The sequence below is a fragment of the Delphinapterus leucas genome, chromosome 2 (assembly GCF_059928025.1).
Source record: "Delphinapterus leucas isolate spDelLeu-1000000601 "Yukka" chromosome 2, BTC_Dleu_Yukka2, whole genome shotgun sequence".
Taxonomy (NCBI): Eukaryota; Metazoa; Chordata; class Mammalia; order Artiodactyla; family Monodontidae; genus Delphinapterus; species Delphinapterus leucas.
This window is the reverse complement of record NC_143130.1, coordinates 75,792,074-75,816,273: the sequence shown is the minus strand read 5'-3', so window position 1 is coordinate 75,816,273 and position 24,200 is coordinate 75,792,074. Positions and strand designations below refer to the sequence as shown.

General features: G+C 35.2%; 1 protein-coding gene across 4 annotated transcripts in view; it reads right to left on the bottom strand.

Annotated features, from left to right (window-relative positions):
* Positions 1–24,200, bottom strand: part of VPS13C (vacuolar protein sorting 13 homolog C) — a 175,134-nt gene that overhangs the window by 33,283 nt on the left and 117,651 nt on the right. For all 4 annotated transcript variants that reach the window (XM_089907142.1, XM_022579675.2, XM_022579677.2 and 1 more), the window contains 17 exons: positions 23,217–23,386; positions 21,618–21,865; positions 20,034–20,263; positions 18,469–18,561; positions 15,481–15,846; positions 15,013–15,099; positions 13,551–13,706; positions 13,085–13,349; positions 12,071–12,231; positions 10,945–11,066; positions 9,916–10,210; positions 8,248–8,637; positions 6,624–6,728; positions 5,709–5,873; positions 4,060–4,188; positions 3,646–3,779; positions 1,811–1,937 (listed from right to left, as the gene is read on the bottom strand). In XM_089907142.1, coding sequence (XP_089763268.1) covers positions 1,811–1,937; positions 3,646–3,779; positions 4,060–4,188; positions 5,709–5,873; positions 6,624–6,728; positions 8,248–8,637; positions 9,916–10,210; positions 10,945–11,066; positions 12,071–12,231; positions 13,085–13,349; positions 13,551–13,706; positions 15,013–15,099; positions 15,481–15,846; positions 18,469–18,561; positions 20,034–20,263; positions 21,618–21,865; positions 23,217–23,386 — 3,243 coding nt within the window. The remainder of the gene's footprint in view (positions 1–1,810; positions 1,938–3,645; positions 3,780–4,059; positions 4,189–5,708; positions 5,874–6,623; positions 6,729–8,247; positions 8,638–9,915; positions 10,211–10,944; positions 11,067–12,070; positions 12,232–13,084; positions 13,350–13,550; positions 13,707–15,012; positions 15,100–15,480; positions 15,847–18,468; positions 18,562–20,033; positions 20,264–21,617; positions 21,866–23,216; positions 23,387–24,200) is intronic.

The window sequence follows — 24,200 nt, the reverse complement described above, 5'->3', positions numbered from 1 at the left end:
ACTATAAGGGCAAATTTTTCTTTATTTTCATTTTCTCAATTAATTGTTTTAGAATTCTTTTATCACTGATTTTGGTTGTACTAATTGGTATCTTTAAAAAAAAACCCATCATCTTTGATCTATATCTCCTAAAATTTAGGATTAAAATGGTGTTGATACAGTATGTTCAGAATATACTGTTTCCCTGCTCCCCTTTCACTTTATTTTGTTGTCTTTGTCTTTTATTTCACCATATTTCTCCTTTTTCATAGTTGTCATATCTTTATAACTTTGGGGAACTCAGGCATACATTCTGAAATTTTTCTCTGGTTCTCCTGTAGTAAAAAAATTTTCAGAAGTATAATCAGCCTCTGACTCTTTAAGATAATGTTACGTTTTTCTCCTGAACTATTTTTTTCATAAACTCCATGTTTTTTTTAATCTGTTTATTCACACTTAATGAGGAAAGTGCTTTCCAATACTGTAAGGATTTTCTCTGAATTCCCACCTGGGCCTGAGCAGAATTCCCCTCTCAGATCAACCCAGGGCACAAGGAAATGGGTAATTGCCTTGCTTCTAGCTCAAGTTTCATAATCTGGCAGATTACCTGCTGACTGAGGCACACTTATCTACTTTTCTTACTGCCTGGTTCTCTAACACCAAACAGAATAGAGACATTTAAAACCACAATCCCGTGAATACACTATTACCAGGATTCTTCATGATTTTGCCTTAATTTACAGACCTGGATATCCTCCTTCAGGATGGCATTACCACTTTCTCTCCAGGGCCTGTATACCACTTTCTGGGAGTTGTGGTTGCTGAGGAGCATGAAATGTGAGGAGAAGGAAAATAACACTAGCATAGTACAGGGACCCCTGGTTGAGCTACCATGTCTCTGAGCCAGAGACCTAAGAGTAACAGGGAATTTAAGCTCCTCTCTACCACTTATAAACCTTGAAGGTTTTTCTGTTGTAAAAAGTAAAGCATAATAAGCAGGCAATAGAGCTCCACCAAATTGTCATGGCAAAAATCACTCCAAGAATCTCATAACTATCAGTCTGATTTTTCAAAGGTGGGTAAGTCTCTCTCTTTTATGGGTATTTCAGAGGGAATATAGGAGAGGATAATTCAGTCACTGTTGGCCAATTACTATTTTAAATAACCAAGAAAGCTTTTCTAACAACTGGCATTATCAGACAATGGAATATGACACTGTATGAACTTTTCAGGATAGAACACATTCCTACAGAAACTAGGTGCTCATGGAAGAGCAATGGCTATATTAGAGGGTGGCTGGCAGATGAATTCTTAAGCCCCTCCCGAAGTCTAAGAGTCTAGGAAATAACATATTTAATTAATTTAGCTACCTAAATATTGTTTCAATAAATATTTTATTAAATTTCTTATATGGGATAATTTGCATACTGTCAGACTCCTTTAATTAACAAAACATATGGCTTTGATAGGGAAAACATGCCTAAAAATTCTCACAGCTAACAGTGGTACGCACATGTTCAAGATAAAGTTGTTTTTCACTTAGGCTCAAAATTCCTTTCTTTAAAAAAAAGTAAATAAAAAAGTACTTCCCTGGTCTTAGGCAAGCTGAAACAGGCCTATTTTTAAAAACTGTAAATAAAGTATTGGACTGATCTAGGAAAAAATATTGGTATGAACTCTTTGCAATCTAAAGCCAAAAAGTAACTTATTTTGAAAATACTTTCAATTCATTTTTAGTTCAGTAAAGACAAAGATGACTGCGTGAAGCTAACTTGTCTAATTCCTTTGTTATCAGGTACTTCATACAGCACTCATTCACATCAAATGGTACCTTTAACAGATCATGTTCCCCAGCATTTGCTGCATAACTCCATATAAGTTTTCTGGTACCAGTGGGATCTGCCCAGGCAAAGAGTCGAACTTGTCTTGGCAGCAATACCATTTCTTCCTGTGACCCACTGAAATGCAAGCAACAGAGGGAAGATTAAAACATCCTGGCCTTGAGAAACCTAGACCCGTGGTTTATTGAGGAAAGGACTGGTGCAAACATCTTATAAAATTGCCTTTGGTAATAAAACACAACTCTGCCTAAAAATAAGTACCCTAAAATGCCCAATTAACTAACGATTTTGAAGCTTGAGGGAACAGAATACTGCCCTTTCTGAAGTTGCAGTATACTCTGAACTGATCTAGGCAAGATCACACTAATGAAATTCATCAGAGTTCATCTATAGAAAAGGCTGTAAATAGTAAAAATTTTTTTTTAATTAAAAAAAAATTTATTTGGCTGTGCTGGTCTTAGTTGTAGCATGCAGGATCTTCATTGCCGTGTGTAGGATCTTCATTAGGGCATGTGGAATCTTTAGTTGCGGCATCTGGAATCTTTAGTTGCGGCATGTGGGATCTAGTTCCCTGACCAGGGATCAAACCCGGGACCCCTGCATTGGGAGCACAGAGTCTTAACCACTGGACCACAAGGGAAGTCCCAAAAGTAAATTTTTTAGTAGCAGAAGAACTTTACTTGGTGCTCATATTTAAGATTTTAATCAAATGCAACGCATAAGAAATAAGCTCAGAGGAAAAAAAATTCGGTCCATGTACCACTGCTACTCAAAGTGTGGTCTGTGGACCAGCAGCATTAGTATTACCTGGAGGCTTGCTGGAAAGTGCAAAATTCTGGGCCCCACTTAAAACCTACTAAATCAGAACCTACATTTTAACAAGATTTCTAAGGGATCTTAATATTGATACTTAAGTTTAGCAGTATTGGTCTGGATAATACAAAAGACTTTCCAGAGAACTAAAATAAAAAGTAACCCAATTAGGGTTTAATCCCAATGTATGCTTTTAAATCTCTCAGCAGAGTGAAGCCATGAGAGTTATGAATACGTTAAATCTGCAAGGCATTATTTTATATATATACATATATAATGTATATTACTATTTTATATTTTATATATACATATAAAATAATGCCTTGAAGATTTATAATAATAATTCTTTGCAAATATATATTACATATTTTAAGGATTTAAAGCTATCTGTTATATCATTATTTAATGGCATTACCCAAGCCAAATGATAGCACAGACAAGAACAACAAAATTCCTATCAGCCTGTACTATAATACATTCAACACCACTACTTAATCTTCTACTTTAATCTTTCTTTAATCTTCTGCCCTCTTATTTAATCTTCTACTATTCCTACCAAAAAACTAGATACAGATTTACAGGGAGAGGTTCACTGAGCATCACCAGACTACAAAAGAATGATAATACTTAAACAGGTTCACAATTCCTTACGTGCAATTCTGAAGTTTAAAAAGCTCCAAAACTCCAAATATTTTTCTCTAAGTTTGGTGTCAAACATCATGTGGCAGCAAAACTTGATCTGAACTGATGTGAAACTGTTAACGGTTTCATTTATCCCACTTACTGTGAAGGTTCACAACTTTTGCTACAGGAATACTAATGTGTTTGGTTATAGAGTACTGTCTCAAAACCTGCTACGGGTATTATCAATAAACATCATGTATCCCTATTACCTTTCTAAAATCTGAAAACATGTAGAATGTGAAACACACCTAGCTCCAAGTATTTCCTAGAAGGGACTATGGACCAGTAAAAGCAAATCAGATTTTCCAAGAACCCTTTTTTTTCATACCTCTGTTTATATGTGAGGATGTTCCATGGTGTGTGGTTTACTATTAGGGCAGGTGCGGATCCCTCATGGTAATCAGAAAAGCTTATGACAGTTGAATGTGGAGCGGTATCTACATCCACCAAGATACCCCCATTCTATTGTAGAAAAAAAAAAGAGTATGTTTGAGGTATTGGTTTAAACTGCACATTTAGAATTTCAATCACTTATATAGATATTACAAAGTTGGTTTTCCTAAGTTCTTACTGAAAAGCACACTGGCTCTGATCTCTTACAAATATATGTACAGCATTATATATTGATATTTTAGTATACCTTCAATTAATTATCAGTATATTTTATAGCATGTCTTAATAAAATGTTTTAAAGCAAACTTTAAAAATCAAAGACATTTTATTTTAAAACAGGAAAACTTACCAGATCTTCTAAGCTCAATAAAGTGCCATTATCCTGTTGGTTATAAAAGAATGGCTTGGAGGATCCTTCATAGCCCACTACTCTCACACAAAGTTTGCCTGAAAATTTTTCAGGCCAAAATGGAAGGTACTGAAAATATAAAAGTTAATATCAGTCTTAAAACAATACTACAGTATAAATAAAACAGTGGCTAATAAAGTTTCCAATTCTAATTCAGATCATGATTCAATTATTACTAAGTTTCTTAAAATAGCCCCTCTCCATCTAATATTAAGATTACTGACAATATGATTATTTATGAAGCCAAAGAAACTCCATCAGAAGAATAGTTATATTAGTCTTTTCATACTTACAGAATAATTACAATGTGAGAAACTGAAGTGCTATTAAGAACATCTCAAGTATCTTGAATATTTAAAAATTATAATCTTAATAACATTTGCTTTTATGTATAACCCATTTTAATTCCTTAATCACCATGAATTCTTTCACAGAGTATCTTATCCTAGATAAACCAGAAGACAACTGCAGGCAGAGGACCTTGCTGGAAGTCCTGACACTATCCTCCAGGCTGTCTGATCTTAATCAAATCATGCACCTTTTTGAGCCTGTTTCCTTATCTGTAAAACTGAGATCTTAGTTCCTAAAAAGAAAGTTCCCTCTGCTATAGAATACTGGGTAAATTCTATTTCTAAAAAAAAATACTACTGCTATCAAACTCATATCAAAGATAAAAAGATAAGGAGCATTTATTTGCTACCAAGTCTATGGAGATCATTCCAAGTGCCTTGGAAAGGCCATGCCTCTTAGAGGTCTGTGTTTGTAGTGTAATTGGAATCCTTCTCTTAACCCTTTGCTAAATATTTTTTTTAATAATTTTAGAATTCTTTTGAGATGTACAGAAGAACAGTCCTATCCTTAAGTCAGGTGGCTTGGTTGAAAAGTCGGGCAAATTCAAGCAACTAACACTTGTCTTTGCATCTGTCCTCTCCCCACTCTTTCCTTATTCTCTTCACGTTTCATCTTGTTGAGTCTGCAAAAGTTTACTTCAAATGCCGGATCTTCTATGAAACTTTTCCTTTTGATCTAGACCACAATGATCTCAACCTCCAATAACTTTACTGACCTAAAAAAGTAAGATTCGATTTCCTTCTCTGTAAAGCAAGGTGGTTGAATTTTTGGAATTTTTCAAGGAAACTTCCAGCTCATCTATTCAGAGATCCTATAACCACCTATAACTTACCATATACTATCTTTTTCTCCATGTATTAATTTATATGAGTCTTAAGCCCTCCAACAAGATTAGATGCTTCTTGAATACAAAGACGTTACCTTGCTATTGACACAATACATAGTATTTTATGTACATTTTACAGTACATACCCATGTTTATACATATAGGAAGAACTAGAGAATGAGTGTTAACAGTCTAGACTGAGCTAGTGGTAAATATTATCCACAATTTTTTTCTTCTTTTTTAACATATGCTTATAGTATGAAATAAAAGTCTTTCAAAGCTGGCTGTCATATTTTAACCCACAAATATGGTAGCAAAGTGAGTATGACAAAGAGATATACATAATTCTTATTTATATGTCTATATTTATTTGTACATTTTAGGAGCCAGTTGTATTAAAGGAAAATATTACCTCTGAAGAAGCAATATAGTTCCATTTATTAGTTGGCATTGAGCCATCAGGTGCAATTTCACCAACTTCTAGTTCTAGTGATGACTTGTTCACAATAGTATAAAAGGGAGTCAAAGTAACTATTCGTGTAAGATTAAAACTGCTCATTTTGATGCTAACACCAACCTGTAAAAAGTAAACAAGCTTATCATCTCCCAGTACTTTACATAGCTTGAAATACACACACACACACACACACACACACACACACACACACATACCCTATTCACATACAGGCTTCTTAAAATATTTTAAAATTAAGATTTCTTAAATAAAGTAACTGCTAAGAGCCATATTCCACGACTGATTATCTTCTCACTAAGAAGAAAAATTTTGGTTCCTTAGTTTGGCTCCATCAGATACAAATTCAAGAAATATCACTCAGTAATTTAACTAACGATGACTTATAATAACAAGCTTAATTTTAAAAAATCCTTTACTTTTCAACATTCCAAAATAAATTGTTTTAAAATTAGTGTACAGGCTCAATTTTTGCTGTTTTATTAACTCTGCTATCAATAAAATAAAATAAACATTTCAAAGTGGTAATAAAACAAGTCAACTTGTATCAGATTATTCAAATTTTCGCAAACTTAAGATTTAAGAAACATTTGGCAGGGAGTGGTATGGAATGCAGATTCTAGTATATTCTGAGTATTTACCAAGTTGCTTACTTGTATGGATTCAACTCACTGCCTTAAACTTTGACAAATTTAGGTTTTGCTTTGATACTAGTGGCCCTAGAAATTAGTAGAGAGATATAACAGTCCTCCACGTAATACTATGAATTCACATTTCTGTACCCCTTAGGATCCAGCTCATTTACTGATGAAAATGTGAATGAAATCAAAAGTAAATAAGCAAGCAAAATCTTACCAGGTATTCCATATTGTTGGCAGGACACTTCACACATCCATAATTTCCCACTGTATCCAATGAAAAACCACTGGACCATGAACTAGTTGAAATTTTTAACTGTACCTACACCAGAGAACACAAACAATCATATAAGAAATCTAAAACACTATATTAATTTTACTTGATGGAATGCTGCTAGACCACTAGAAATTTATTTAGTAACATGAGACAGAAAAATATAACCAAAGGCATGCTGCAAATGGGTAACAGAACCACAGAAACTCCAGGGGACAATGTAATATTTAAAAGCAGAGCTCTGACCTTCCCATTCACCTATACAATGAGTACAGTGAATTTAAAGATGTATACCAATGCGACCTTCTATTATTTGAAAAGGAATTATAATGTAAAATGATATTTTCCAGTGTTAGACTTGATACAGAGCTAACGAATTCTTAAAGTTTTAGCACACAGAGAATTTATGCTTTTAACATTATTCAGCAAACAATAAAGGAAAAGTGTTGTGATTAGCAGAATGGAAGACACAATTCCTGTCTTCAATGAGCTTCCAACTAAACAAAGAGATAGGAAATACATACTAATAATTATGATGCGAGACTCAATGTGATAACAACTATATAAAAGGGATAATATGCGATCAAGGTGAGAGGGTAAAAAATTTACTCCTGGCTATGGGATTCAGATAAAGTTGTACAGAAGAGATCTAATTCTGCTCCTGTATTAACCTCCACCTACCCAATAGATTATAAAATACCTGAGTACAACCAGAGGTCAGACACATAAACACGTACAATATCAAGTATTAATCAAAACTCTAAGACAGGGGTTCTCAAAGTGTGGCCCCTGGACCAGCACCATCAGCAACACCTGGCAATCTGTGGAAAGTGCAAATTCTCAGATCAGACCCTACTCAGACCTACTGAATCAAACTATGGGGGTCTGACCCTGCAAATTGTTTTCAAAGCCCTCTAGGTGATTCTAACGCACACTGAGATTTGAGAAGCGCTTCTCTAAGAGAACATGGATGGAATATCTAGCCCCACTTTAGATGGTCAGAAAATCCTTCACACATGTCAGGCTGGAGCAGACTGCCAAAGGATGAACAGTGGATAGCCAGAAAACATGAGGCAGACAGGCAAAGCACAGGGCAAGAGGCATTCTAGGCAGAGACTGCAGCCATACAAAGGCATAGAGGTAAACTATACAAAGATGCGACTCTGAAAAGGAAAGAAGGGACCAGAGCATAAAGGATCAGGCCTTACGCATTAGGTTTCTCTCACGAAGGCCTGCTTTAGTGCTTCACACATAGGAGGGTTCAGTTAAAATAAACCAAATTCAACTGTTCTATCTTTTGAAATGCCATTGCATCACTGGTAACCTACATAAAATCAAGGTTTCTACTTGACACTATGTCAAGAACAGAAGTAATTCTAGGGGCACCAGAGAAAAAGGTAACTCAGCCTTGGGACACTATTGTCGTTAGTCCCTAATATCCCACTTAACCGTGTATTCCTTAAAAGTCCTCTTGGACCTAATTCATACCTGTGACACTGAGCAAAGAGGTAAGCATGGCATTAGATAAACAATAAACAGGTAATTTGTTTTATCAATAAAAACACACCTTATTTTTACTAAAAATGTTCTTCTTCTTGAAAGAGAATAAAATAATATCCCTAAAATCAGCTGGATGTTTCACATGAATTTCTTCTGAACGATACTGGAGAACCCGAGAAGTCTTGTTGATTAGCCAATAGGGACTAAAGATGGATAGCTCCATCTGGCTGCCAATTCGCTTGACATGTATTGACAGGTCAACTGTCATCGCTTCTGTGGAGTCAGAAGAAAAATACACAAGAAAGAATTCGGGAAGTGTATCACATATACGGAAATGTCCGTTCCAGTTTTTGCCCTGATATTTCACCAGAACTAATTCCATTATTTCTCCACTGATTCTCGAATGTAGAACATTGGCAGCACTGCCTTCTGCTAGCTCATGAGTTTCTGCTGTTCCCTAAAAACAAACAAACAAAAACTAAATTTGCTTACCAATTTTTTAAAAACCTCTGCAATAACGTCCATATTTTATACAAATACTAAGTAACCTACCAGATTCACATTAACTGATAAGTCTTCAAGGTACCATCTTTACATATTATGAGTATCCAACAATTACTAATGATTAAAAATAAAACACTATATCATAGCCAAAGTCAGAAACTGTTTTGGTCATTAGCAGGCCAATGGTTATAAATTTTGAGAAAAAGACCTGTGCCAAGAATCAAAGGCTGGATTCCAGAACACTGGCTGTTTTCCATTAACAGCTATGTCATTAAATGAGTCACTTAATTGCCTGGACTTCATCTTCATCCTTTATTCACATACTAAACCTAATGGTTCTCATACAAATAGAATAAGAAAAGTGATATCAAGCTATGCTGACAAGCTATCTAAGGTGGAACTACTCTAAAAATGAGTAATAGCAACATAATAAATTTGGCTTCCTTACTGAAAACATCTCTTGTCTAAATACTACTTAGTTCATCTAATTAATTTTATTCTCTGCAACTCAGGGATGGCTCATTGTCAGACAAAGAAAATAAATTTAGGTTCCAAAGACTTTCCAGATTTTTGTATTTTGATATGTTGTGGCATGTACAAATTTAAAAATATTTATCATACTTCATTACTAGAAAATGTTCCCCAATATTTTTTAAGACAGTAATTATTTTTCAGTTCAACAGAAACTTGAACCAAATAATCATCACTTTAAAACAAAAAACTTTAAAATTAACTTCATAATAAATTAAGATGAAGTATTTTCTCACTGGCATTTTCCCATACTTTAGCTAAGAGAATTATACTCAGATAATAAAGAGACTATTATAATTATTAATTTAGAGCAGATGCAGCAGAGTTCAGTGGTGGAGAACAAGGAACCAAATTGCTTAGGTTCAAATTCCAGCTCTACTATTCATTAGCTGTGGGATCCTGGACCTGTCACTTAACCCCTCTGTGACTCAGTTTCCTCATCTGTAAAATGGGTCTAATAACAGTACCTTCTTCAGGAAGTTATTGTAAGGACTAAATATGTTAATACATGTAAAATACATGACATAGTGGCTGGCACAAAGTAGATGTTATACCAGTTTTTGCTATTATTAATATTATTAAAGCATTACAAGTAGATGATTGTAAAACACTGACCTCAACTAAAAATACCATTAAAAAAAAACAAACTAGAATTCACTCCATGTAATAATAAAAGTCAAACAAAATGCAAGAGGCATACCTCAAGTAAATATCTTAGAGAATATGGGAGAAAATTCCGCAAAGTGACAGTAGGGTAAAGATGAATGATGTAAGCTGGATCCCAGTCTTTCCTGTGTGTACATATATAGGTTAATTCATCAGGCACAGCAATTGTATTGACTATAAGAGGTAAGAAGTTGACTTCTGTTGACGGACACTGCAGCATGCATCTGACTTCCCTGCTCCGATGAAGTTCTTCCTTCCAGGAAATATATGTGGTGGATTCTTTGTACTGATTCTCTAAAATACCAGCTGGCTGAATGAACAACTGACATCTACAGAAGAAGAAAACAGAGTGGGAAAAACGTTTTTATTGAGAACGTAAGAAAAAGAATCTCATTAATTCTTCTTGATAACTCTACAAGATAAGTACTATTATTCCTATTTTTACAGATGAGAAAAACAAGGCTAAGAAAGTTTAAGAAACTTGCCCAAAGTCACACAGCTGACTCATGGAGGCACCTTCTGGGAAAAAATACTCTGTAAAAAATGACAACTTAAAAAAAAAAAGTCATTTCAAATACAAAGGCAATCTAATAAAAATAAGTCTCAGAGGGCTTCCCTGGTGGTGCAGTGGTTGAGAGTCCACCTGCCGAAGCAGGGGACACGGGTTCGTGCCCCGGTCTGGGAGAATCCCACATGCCTCGGAGCAGCTGGGCCCGTGAGCCATGGCCGCTGGGCCTGCGCGTCCGGAGCCTGTGCTCCACAGCGGAAGAGGCCGCAGCAGTGAGAGGCCCGCATACAGCAAAAAAAAAAAAAAAAAAAAAAAAAAGCCTCAGAAAATTCTAAAACATCAAGTATACAACAGGAAATTTCATCTGGTAAATTCAACAATATAAATGTATTTCTCTATATGTCTCAAAACTGGCTTTTACAGATCTTTAGATACAAATTATTATTATGTAGAATATAGATATTTTACTCTTTTCTAGAATAAAGATCCTAATTCACAGAATTAAAAATATATATTATGAACCTTTTATATCAACATATTCAAGGAAGTATCTACCTATATGAATCTAAAGGAACATGGAACTCCTCTTCAGGTCTGGCTACTCCAATGCGCTCCAATAACTTCACATTCTTAACATATTTATAGATGATGAAAGCAATAGAGAAATGGTTTTTAATCTGGTGGACAAAAAAACATACAAGTTGTTTAAAAAGATGTAGACGTTCAAAAGAAAATGTGAGCCACACACAATCACTTTTGGATCTAAAAAATTTCAAGCCCAATATTGGAAGATATTTTTATGGTAATTGAAAAGTTTTGAGATATTTAAGGAGCTATATATATGAAACTTGATGGTTAAACAGAAGTTAAAAATTATTAGGATATTCACATGTTCATATATTACAGACTGAATTTTTTAGTGTGTATTATTATCTTTCAAATACGTATTAATCTTTGAGGATTTCAGTCATAATATTTTCCTCATTACAACCTTTTCTCAATGCACCATACAACTAAACAGAAAAGGATAGTAAAGGAAACATGAGGTAAATAAATACAATACAATCCTTCCTTAACTACAGTGTAATATAGGTTGGGGCTAATAGTAAACTGAGAGACAATGACCAAAATTGGAAATCCTTTCATTTTTATCTGATGTTATAGGTAGGAAGAAATATTCTTCTGCTGACCATATGCTGAAATCTGTAATAATGCAGAGAAAAAGAAAAATTGATAAAGCCTTAAAGGTGGAAAAAAATATTTATACAGATTAATATGCTAAAATTTTTTTCTGGGGAGACCATTTCAATATTCCTTCATACATACTTGAAAAATACAATACAAAGAGAATGGAATGTTATCCTATTTGACAACCAGCTATTACTGCAATATTCCTCAGTTCTGAATCTTTAAAGGAATAGACAAAAAGTTTCATTAAAATCATAAGTAACCCAGGAGACAACAAAAATGGGCTTTAAATTAACAACAGCATTTCATGAGACATTTAAAATGAAGAATATTACAAAAGTAAGTTGGACAGGAAATACCCAGTTCAAACTATTATTTATTTCTGAACAATCAGTACTGACCTAATGAAGTTTTATTATATTTCTATATTCAGCCAAATGATTTAATATTTCTTGATATACTTAAAGGAACACAATTCACTTTAATGCATTACCTGCAGAGGAGAACGAAGGGTAATTACTTTGTTCCCTTCAGTTGCATCAATTTGTACCACAAGTGAGTCAAAATGACTGGCATTGGGATTCCATACATTATACAATCGCCGTCCAGGTCTGGCAACAGGGACTTTTGTAACTTCTGTATATCCATGAGGTGCTAAGTCAGAGCATAAGTGAGAAACATTCCAGATACTAATTTACCTAAATTTTTATAAGACAGATCAGGAGCGGCACCTCAAAATAATGACAAGAGTATTCTTCCTCATGACTAGAAATGCAGACTACACAAAATTCTTTTCTAAGACACAGGAGCTAACAAAGAAAGGAAACTAGTTATTATAAAATATTTTTTGACCCCAAACAACTTCTCTTGGGGTTTTAAATGTATTAAAACAAACAAAATCCAACTTGTTCCTTATTTTCTCAACTATATAACAATACAAATCGCTTTTTTTTTCTGAAATGGTGATAACTACTGTCAACATTTTGAGACTTCTGAATATAGTTATTTTCTCTCCTCACTGAACTCCAGTCCTTTCTGAAGCATACTACATACTGTACTATTTAAGCACACAGAAATAATCTAGGGCTTCCCTGGTGGCGCAATGGTTGAGAGTCCGCCTGCCGATGCAGGGGACACGGGTTCGTGCCCCGGTCCACGAAGATCCCACATGCCACGGAGCGGCTGGGCCCGTGAGCCATGGCTGCTGAGCCTGCGCATCCGGAGCCTGTGCTCCGCAACCGGAGAGGCCACAACAGTGAGAGGCCCGTGTACAGAAAAAAGAAAAAAAAAGAAATCTAGTTTTCTAAGGTAATTCTTAAATTAATCAAGTTTAATTTTCTCAAGTTTAGAGGAAGAAAACAAAAGTTTATCAACTATTTGTTTCAAGCCTTTAAAAATGTTGTCTCTCAAGGTTATCTGCAGCAAGTATTTTTCCATATTTTATCAAAAATAAGCTGATACCAGTAATTCCAAAGATACCCTTAAAAGTAGCATAAATATAGCATACCAAAGGTCAGAGAGAAGAGGGAGCTCTCCTGACGGCTCAGTGTAGATAGCTTCCCTTGACATGAAAGTTCCGTGCTGGCATATTCCAATTCCAATTTCTGACCGGCATCAACATCACACACATCACTTTTCTCAAGGGAGCCCATCACTCTGAGATTCTGATTGGGCTGCACCTTAATGGGAACACCTACAGAATTTGTTACTGTAAAAGGTGCCCTGTCTTTTAAAGAGTAGTCAAAAGTAGAAGCAGTGCCCTCTGAAAAACCCTGAAAAGGAACACAACAGCACAATAAAATTTTTGCAAAATTCAAATTTTTTTTCAAAAACTAAATTTCAACTACACAGTTTTTAGAAACGAATGTTGATGACAAACAAAAATAATGCATACGTTTCAATTTAAAATTCCATTTGAAATAGTCCAAGCAAGAACCAAACTATGAAACAGTCCAAGCAAGAACCAAACATACTTTTGCTAAATTGTTGAAAACATTAAGACAGCTTTTGGATATTGTTATATTCATTGTATCTCCTGAAGAAATATCAACTTCTGTTTCTGGCTCAGGAAGTAGAATAAAATAATCTCCTGGCATCAAACTTTTATCCTGGACTGGATTCTTCTTTACCTACGAGGATAAATACATAGCAAATTTATTAGCCAATGAATAATAAAATTAAAATACTCTCGATAGAGTCAAGGATAAATTCTCCTAACCTTGTCACTTTGTATTAAGGCTCCTCAAAAGTCTCATTTTCAAAAATATTCAGTGCTTCACTCTGACTTAGCACAAATCAGCATTCTTTCTTTCAGTGTGTAGTCCACGCATAGGGAAATGTTTAGAGTTGTGCCATGGAAGGACTCCAAGTAAGTTACAATATTTGTCTTTTGTGCATTCACCAGAGAAAGCTATTTACCCAGTGTCACCTAATTTGTCATTTTACTTTGATGAGCACTCTAAGAGGACCCTGAAGTCTAAACTGATCCTTATTGGAAGTAACATCTGGAATTCCTTCTACTTTTTACCAGTAACACCTATAAATAAGTAATATGATAAGCTTTCAACCAGCCATCAGATTCCATCATAGTTTTCATTCTAAAGGCATTTCAAAAGTCTTGTAAAGCATTCTTTGTTAGCCTGCCTACTCCAAAGAGAGGTAGGTCAGAAATATTACTTCTACTTTACTGAGAGGAAATTAGGACACAGGTTAAGTGACTGCTCATCTTTAAAATAAGAATCTGCTAAGTCAATTTCAATGCCTCACACTTGAGTAAAGTTGTCCCAGAGAAGTGTGCTGTGATAATTTGTGAAGGGTATAAAACTTGTGTTCCTGTTAATCTAGGAAGATGTGTTTCAGTATGTAGGACTCTGCAGTGTTCTCAGGAAGTACCATGAAGAGATGACACAAAGAATTCATGAACCAGAATAGCAGTTCTTGGATTTTTTGGTCTCTTAAAATGACTGAGGATCCCAAAGAGCTTCACTTATGTGGGTTATTATCTATCAGTATGTACTCTATGAGAAACTAAAACTGAGAAAATTTTAAATACTCACTTAAAACCAACAGTTACATGTTAACATAAATAATATTTTAATGAAAAATAACCATTAAAAATACATAGTGAGAAGACGAGTATTTACAAATCTCTTTAGTGCAAGCCTTAAGAGAAGACAGGTGGACTCATTTCTAATTTTGTATTCAATCTGCTGCAAAATTGCATAGTCTCTGGAAAATTCCACTGTATGCCCATGAGAGAATGAGAATGAAAATGATATATAATGTCTGAATATTATTATGAAAAGAATTTTGATCCCCTGATCCTCTAAAAGGGCCTCAAGGATCCTGGACTACATCTTGAGAATCTCTGAACTAACATATATATATATATAAATGAATATACACAATGATATTATTTTATTATGATTTCCTTACAGCAAGCCTTAAATTCCATGGTCTCTTCCCCTCCACTCTCTCAATCAGTGGCTCCCATACAGCATGGGTCTCATTGTAATAATGAACCTGGAAAGGCACAGAATTATGAGAGTCTTTAAACATTAACTACATATTTCTATAACCAGTAGGAAAAAATATTAAGTAATGTTATATGCCAATAACCATTTTAACAACATACCTAAGGACACAAAGGATATTTATAAAGAGGGTGCATTTTATTTTACTCTTACTTTGCTCCATAAACCAATTATTTAGCAAAAGAACCCTTAAAAAGTAATGACCAAATAAATAATACTATACATGAATAAATTAAATGTTAGAATGTATTATCTATTCATATATATACTTGCTATGGTCATGCACACAAAAAAGCTCACTTCTTAATTCCTCCATTGTACTTTTAAGGAAGTTGCCTCTGAAGGTGGGTAATAATTCATGTGGTCATACCTCTAGTGTCATGTCAGCAGAAGCAGCCATTAGGGAAGTCCAATTTTTAATGCTTCCTGAAAACTTAGACTCCGCCAATAATAGAGGTACAGTTCGATGCCCAAGACCACATTCTAAGGTAACTTGAACTGACTGGACAACAACAGCACAATTTTCCTCTATCAGTGGAGTTTCAATGTCTCTGAAATTTTCTGTTATTTCTGTGGCCATGTCAACACCAAGAAACCAAGAGTTAAAATCACTAATAGATTTGACACCCCAAAGATGTTCCGTTTCCTTAGATATATCTTTGGATTCATCTTCTTTTGTCTTTGGAGACAGAGCAGCCATTATTGTCATCACAGTATTAAGAATTATGGGTGAAATCTTTAAAAAAGAAAGGAGAAAAAGATTTAGAATAAATTATTTCCCAGATGAGAAGAACCAATACATAACACACAAAATTTAAAGTAACCAATTAAAATTTTATATATATTAAATTAATAACGGAGGAAAACAAAAGAGAACACACAAAATCATGTACCAAGTCAACTAACCTCAAAACAGTGATTTCTGCCCAGGTTATTCTGGAATTAAGTGACTAATGTGCATGTCAATTGTCGAAACCTACAGTTAAATCAGTTAATTCAGAGTGAAACAGTGTTATGCGAACAGAAAAATGTAGACGTGTAACTGAAGTTTTCATTTTTCAGCCAGCTGCATTAACTAAACCAAAGTATGTGATCCTCATCAAGATATACACACATGGTTTTCATTTGTCTTACCGACATAGGAAACCTGAGAATCACCATGGACCCCCTTTCACCCTAAGATCTGAAAATTCCACCTCCTATTATCTTTGGAGAGTATCTTTGCTCACCTCTTCATTCCAATCACTGTGCCTTAGTTCTTAGCAACGATGATGTCTTCCATGTCCTGTCAGCACCATCTCGGGCCACCCACCACATGATTTTTCTAAAACCCAAATCTGAGCATGTCATTCCTATGTTTAAAATCTTCAACAATTCCCCATAACTTTCAGGGTAAGATTAAAACTCTCTTTAGCGTAGGACACGAACTTCTTTGTGACCTGATGCCTAATCAGTTAAGCTACCCATGGTTTCCCAAAGTTTCAGCAATACTGGGTTAAAGAAATTAAGTGGATTCCTCTACTGTTCACTTCTCACAACCCTTACTTGTTTAATATGCTAAGGAGATATGATTACATCACCAAAAGAAGGAGCGAGTATGCAGTACTTCCCAAACTCACCTGTCAACTGAATCCTTTTCTTCGTTGCCTTATTAATGTCACCTATAATTAGTGTTCTCAGTCCTATGGCTCCACCACACCATTCTCCCCATCCACATGGGATCACCCCTCCAAGTCCTTAAAGGATTTTTCAAGCCTTTGCCTTTATGCATATTGTTGGTTCTGTCTAGGTAACCCTTTCCCTCTCTCTCCATCTAACCGCCCTCAGATATTCAAAGCTCAGTTCAAGTAGCCCCACTTCCAGACAGCTTCCCCTGATATCCTAGTCTGAGCTGGAGGCTCCTGCCTGCACCCCCAAGAGCACCTCATGCATGCCTCTAGCACTGAAAGCTGAAAGTAATCACTCATTTACTTCTTTCTCTCACATATATCACTAAGTTTTTTGAATGTAGGGACCATGTACCCTCAGTGCCTTGTACAGGACATTCTTCATACACAGTAAAGGCTCAAAAAACGTGTGCTCAATACATAAGTAAAGTGATATACAAAGAAAGACATGGAAAAACAATCCCTCAGCACCTTAACCCAGTGTCACAGACAAAATGCATGCAAATCCAAGTTTTCTCCCCATTTTGCATTTTAAGTCTGTAGAAAAGTAAATCTGTTAACAAAATACCATCTAAGACAAACCAGCAATTTAAAATATTGAGAGAAAAGTGCTTTGGAGAGCAGATTGCTTTTTCAATACTACCAATGTAAGAGATAAAAAAAATTCTAATAATTTATTTCTGGCATACATCTGTCATTATAAATATTTTATAAGAGAAATAAAACATTTAATCACATAATTATTAAATTCAACCAAACTACATCTCAAATAAAAGCCTAAAAATAACATTGCAAATAAAATAAAAGCAACCTCATTTTTCCATCCTTCCTTTCCTTCTCTTCCCAATTCATCTCTGCTCTCCCCACCCAAACCCAATCTCCAACACACACACAAATATACTAGATAAAAACTATGCTGATCATTTAAAAGTGCAGTTCACCCTGAGCAACATGGATTTGAACTGCGGGGGTTCACTTATATGTGGATTTTTTTTCAGTAGTAAATACTATGGTACTACACGAGCCACAGCTGTTTGAATCCGCAGATGTAGAACCTCAGACATGGAGGAATGCAGATTCTGAGGAACCGCATATACCGAGGTCTGACTATAAAGTTAAAGCACTGCTAATCCCCGCGTTGCTCAAGACTCACCTGCACTCTTTCAAAGAAAACAGAAACAAACATTTGCATTAAAGAAAAGTGTATTTTAATATTAGAGGTTTTTATTGATTACTAAATATGTGACTAGCACAATGCTCTAGATGTGAGAGTCATCAAAAGATAAGAAAAGTAAGAATTGATTGTGGGACTTCCCTGGTGGCGCAGTGATTAAGAACCCGCCTGCCAATGCAAGGGACATGGGTTCGAGCCCTGGTCCAGGAAGATCCCACATGCTGCAGAGCAACTAAGCCCATGTGCCACAACTGCTGAGCCGGTGCTCTAGAGCCCCTGAGCCACTACTGAGCCCATGTGCCACAACTACTGAAGCCCACACGCCTAGAGCCCATGCTCTGCAACAAGAGAAGCCACTGCAATGACAAGCCCGCGCACCACAACGAAGAGTAGCCCCCACTCGCTGCAACTAGAGAAAGCCCGTGTGCAGCAACAAAGACCCAACGCAGCCAAAAATAAATTAATTAATTTAAAAAAAAGAATTGATCTTCACCCAAATAATATGATAGGCACTAACCTTAATTATAAATTCTTCAACTTCAATATTTATATCTTCTTTTCCTGAAGCCCATGTACATTTTTTCATAAATAGAGAACAGGGCTGTAAGATCTAGAAACAAATAAATGAAATTTACTTATGAACATGTCTTACTTAATTTGAGATCTTTAACTATAGTCTACAACTAAAAGCAAAAAGGCAAATTAAATTAGCTGAGAATCTCTTGTGAGGGCTCCTCCAAACTATAACAAGTCTATGGCCATTGGAAAGGGCTTTAAGCGGTTCTGATGAATTCCTTTATGCCAAATTCTTAAGTAGTAATGCACATTTACTATTAGAAGTTTAAAATGTTTCCTTTTGCTAAAATGTCTTTTAGATGATGCCCTATGTAAAATACACTTTTAAGATATCTACAAAAATGAGCTAAGGACTATGGTAAGGTCTTACATTTGCAAAGAGGTAAATGAGGAAATGGAAATGGTGTTTCATTATAATTTTTATGGTCACTAAATCACTTGAAAATGTTATTCTAAACAAATAGTTCTGTTAACTCCTTTTAAAAAAAGACTATAGTAAGCTTCCAGATGATTAACAACAGGTCAGTCTTGAATTTCCTTATTAGAACAGATTTCAAATCTTCAAACTCGACGATTTATTAAAACCATGAAGGCTATGTTATTAAATATCATTAAAGAAACAAATAAAATGCACCTGAACTGAATGGGGGAACTAGTGTGCATAACTTTCATTTTTAAAAAAGTAGGATGAGCTTTAAATAGAATGATTAATATAAGCTTTCTGTGACATGTCAAAAGAAGATGATCCTGGGACTTCCCCTGTGGCGCAGTGGATAGGACTCTGCACTCCCAACGCAGGGGGCCCCCGGTCAGGGAACTAGATCCCATATGCATGCCACAACTAAGACCCGGTGCAACCAAAAAAAAAAATAGAAGATGATCCTGCTAAAAAGAATGTTTCATGATACAGTATAGATTAAGCTTAGCACTGCACTTCTTTATTCAAGTCACTTTGTCCATGAATTTTTTTTAATTTAAAATAACACTGCAAATGAGTCACATTATATAATGATGCTCTTTAACATAAAATTATCAATTTAACATTAAAAAACATTTGGTACAGTAATAAATTTAATTAACTAAAACCATATTTTTCAACTATAATGTGAAAGCACAACTGAAGTTAATTTGTAATGAAGCAAAACATAATCTCTTTTGGGCACATGACTAATGAATTTTTTGGTTCATTCATCCACTCACTCATTGGATATACTGTGGTGAACAAAAGCAACAGCTGAAAAGGAATGTTGATTTGTACTAAAATTCAAACACTGTTCAGCAAAAGACAGTATAATGAAAATGAGTCCGGAGACAGTCTACAGTTCTGTCACTACAGACATGGCTAAATCATTTAACATCTTTGGAATTCAACATCCTTATCTGTAAAATCTCAAGCTGGAGTAAATACTCTCTGAAGTCCTACAGAGCTCTCACATTCTGGGATTCTATGAATCAATCATATCTGCCATCCTTCAATCCAAGTTTAGAATATAAGGTAATTCTTACTGTGGTAATGTTTTCTCCTCTCTTTTCTCTGAGAAAAGGGCAAGCAAGCACTTTAAGATCTCTCACAGAAGCTTTCATTATCTGTTCGAGTCTGGATGTCGACAGACAGAGGTTACACCGGAATGAGGCTGTCAGAGCGGGAGCATCAGCCTTTGTCAGGTTGGCAACAAACACCACTTCTGGATCTGTGATCTTGGCGTTTAAAGTCATATTTGGTCTTACAGAGTCATCTGAAGAAACAAAAATAGGAACCATAAAAGTTCTAGTAAAGTAAATCTTGTCACTTGGGTACATGTTATCTGTAAGTTGCTAAGTTGCTTGTAATATCCTGCTATTATAGATATGGTGAAAGTAACAATATTAATAACTGATCGGTAAAGACTAACGATAAATGATTATTAACAAATGCTGATTACGTGGGATAATGCAATCTTGATCCCTGTTGTTAACATCATTCTCACTTTGACCTAGCAGAAATCATCTTGTTTTGAAGTTCTTTTTGTCAGAATTAACACATATATGCGATGCGTGTGTGTATACGTCTGAGTGTCCTATGTTATGCTGCAGGAGCAAGGAAGGGAAAACAGGCGAGGGGAGTATAAGGAAGAGGACAGGAGACCCTGATAAGTACACAGGCCATTATTACTTGTCTGCCTTGATTTCACCCTTAAGTCTACAGTTAGTGTCATACAATCTATTGTATAAATACATTACATGCATCTATGAATACAGAGGTATCACATGATTACTGTTTAAGAAAGGTAAATGGAAAAATAAAATTCTGACCTTGCCAGTAAACGGCAGTTTTCCAATCTTGCTGAGTTGCACATTAGAGAGAAATGCCTGACCTTAGACAATCACAATTTAACAGAGAAAACCACTGATCTACTTGGCAATGCTGGAATAAATGGTTTATGGGTCAGGGAGTGGCACCAGCATACACGGAGACCAGACCTGCGCAAACCCTCGGCTAACTTTAAGGAATCTAAGGTGATGTCCAGGGGTGTCATGTTGGGTCCTCCAATACTCCCACCTCTGCTTTCAGCTGTTTAATTGCTCTTCAATATGATTTAATTCTTCCAAATATTTTCTTTGAATGAAAGATTCCCTTTTTATAAAACAGGCTGTATTTCTGGATGGGTAAAGAAATGCTAATGGCAGAGTTGGAACCAGAGCAGAGGTTTCCTGGTGCCTGATCCGATACATATTTTTACTCCACCTCTCTCTTAAAAAAATCTATGCTTGGGCTTCCCTGGTGGCGCAGTGGTTGAGAGTCCGCCTGCCGATGCAGGGGACACGGGTTCGTGCCCCGGTCTGGGAAGATCCCACATGCCGTGGAGCGGCTGGGCCCGTGAGCCATGGCCGCTGAGCCTGCGCGTCCGCCAACGGGAGAGGCCACGACAGTGAGAGGCCCGCATACCACAAAAAAAAATAAAATAAAATAAATCTATGCTTACTAAGGTTTTTCTGCTGAATACATTTAAATTTGAAAGAGTAATTTTACATTCTTAAGTTCTCCATTTCTCTTTTTTCCAGTTTGTAATTTTGGTAAAATATACAAGGTGACAGATAAATTCTGCTAACCTTTCTCCATCTTGATTTTTGCTAAGGCAGTCTGTCGCAGTGGAATCTGTGATTCTTTAGCCATATTTTCTGGACTCTGAGGTACAGCTTTGATAAAGAAATCTGCCACAGTCATCAGAAATTCCACACTGGCACAAACATACAGCTTGTCAAGAACAGCATCAATATGACTTCCATTCTTGTCTTGTGTGTAACTTATGTCAATCATAGAACTGTTGTTATCTTGGCCATTCTTCTTATCAATCATTCTGAAAAAATATATACATTCATTATTTTATTTCTGCTAAAAGAATTAAAAAGATTAAACATTTCCTATACATTTTAATAATTTTTCTTTCACCTTTCAGTTTCCAATCTGTGAATAGAAAACAGATCAGTGTTAACTCGAGTCTAATTAGCTAATCAGCAACCAAGACACGGTCTCCTAATCTCCACAGCAAGGTTCATGATAATAAGTAATTATAGAATATTTTATAATTATAATGTAATACTAGAAAAACAATGACTGCTGAAAGGAAGTTTGGCAATTAACAAAACACATTAATGTGGTCCCACAAAATTTAAAAGACAACCTCTTTATATTATTTTACAAAATAAAACCTCCCTGAAAGAATTTGTCTCCAAAGATCATCCTATACAACTGACTCCCAAATTATTCAATGTAATTCAAATCAGGCAGTGTTCATCAAGCGTCTGCAATGATATAATAATTCCCACACATCCTCATGTGCACTGCAAAGAGCAGGCTATGAAACAGAAGGATGGCCTTTATCACCCTTGCCTAGATTGCTACCCCAAGACATGAAATTTGCAAATCAGAAAAGCTGGTTGCATGATAGCACTCTTTCCTCATTTATTCGTCTCTTAGAAAAACAAAGGGCTCAGAAGTATTCAATACATATTCAACGGGTCCAACTTCAAGTAGCAGAATAGTTTTTCTCCAAAAAACAAGGACAAAAATATTATGCATCTATTTGGGAAAGGAATAAAAATATAATTAGGCTATTGAAGTTGCATGTTTCTCACTTTATAGTAGGGTGATATAAATTAATCTTTCAAAAATGAGTTGATAATGTGAAAATTAGGGATTCCATTTTTTTTTTTAATCCTGTAGGGTCTTTTTTTAAGTATAGTTGATCTACTAAAACTTTTAAAGAAATTTCACAAAACTGTTTTAAAATATATAGACAAAATAAAACAAAAGAAAGATCCATAACTTTAAGGCTTTTTTGAAAAAAAGATTCTGCCTACTGTGAACAATTTAGAAAAATATATCACCAATCAACCACCCCATTTGGATTTAACTATTAAAATTCTTACAGTTTCTTAGTTCCCACATTTAAGACAATACTCTATTATTAAACTTCCTTTCATTCAAACTTTAAAGCAACTGAGCCTGAAATTAGCACTACTTCTTGATGCACTTCAAACTGAAATATGACCAAAGACGTCTTTTGATAATCCCAAGAAACAGAATCCCAAAAAAGATGATCAAAAGACCCCTTCTGACAATCTTAAGCTGAGCAATCAATGCCTGGTAGCAGTGCCAAGTGCAATGTCAACCTTATATAATGTGCGGCAAATTCAGAGATGACAAACCTTGATGTTGCTCTCTCAATTCCTTCTCTGAGATCATCAAGGGTGCATGTCTTAAGTTTAATATTGACATTCATTGAGCCATCCTTAAACATCTTCCCTGAAGAGGCCATAAGATGTAGTCTGAGTTCACCAAGCCGGAAACTGTCATTATGAAATGAAAGTTTGGATTCCTGTGGTATATTTTTCAAGCAAAAGAATCAATTATCTTCAGGTGTTATGTAATTACTTTTAAACATATTTCTTAACTCAGAGGTTAAAAGCAAATCCAACGTAAGAGGGAAGAGATATGGGAACATATGTATAACTGATTCACTTTGTTATAAAGCAGAAACTAACACACCATTGTAAAGCAATTATACTCCAATAAAGATGTAAAAAAAAAAAAAAGCAAATCCATACCACAAATTTTTAAAGTATGTGTGTTAAAACTGGAACAAAGAGCATGTTTGTGACTGTATGTGCACATACAAATAAATATATAAGTGTGTGTGCTGATCTTCAACAAGGGTTAATACATAAAAATTTCTAATTTACAATTCAATGCAAATTAAAAACCCAGGAAACTGTCAATCAATTATGCTAACTTACAAATATTGGGTTGGCCAAAATGTTCGTTTGGTTAATGAATACATTGTTCAATAAACTTCTTGGTGAAAATGAAAAAGGTCTTTTATTTTTACTTAAAACCAAACAAACTTTTTGGCCAACCCAATATTTAATGAGCTCTTCTGTAAAACACTCTGTGAGAGAAACTAAAGGCTTTATGAGAAAGGATAAGACATGGTAGGTGATCTCAGTGAGCTTATACTCTAATTGAAAAAATACAATAGAAATACATTACAAGGAACATCCCAAGGAGATGCTGTAAGTTGTAAATAATTAAAAAATGATATATCGTCACTTATTTATTCACACTTATATCTTCCCATATTCCACAAAGGATATTAAGTGATTAGGTAAAGAATATAAACAGCAAAAGCTCAT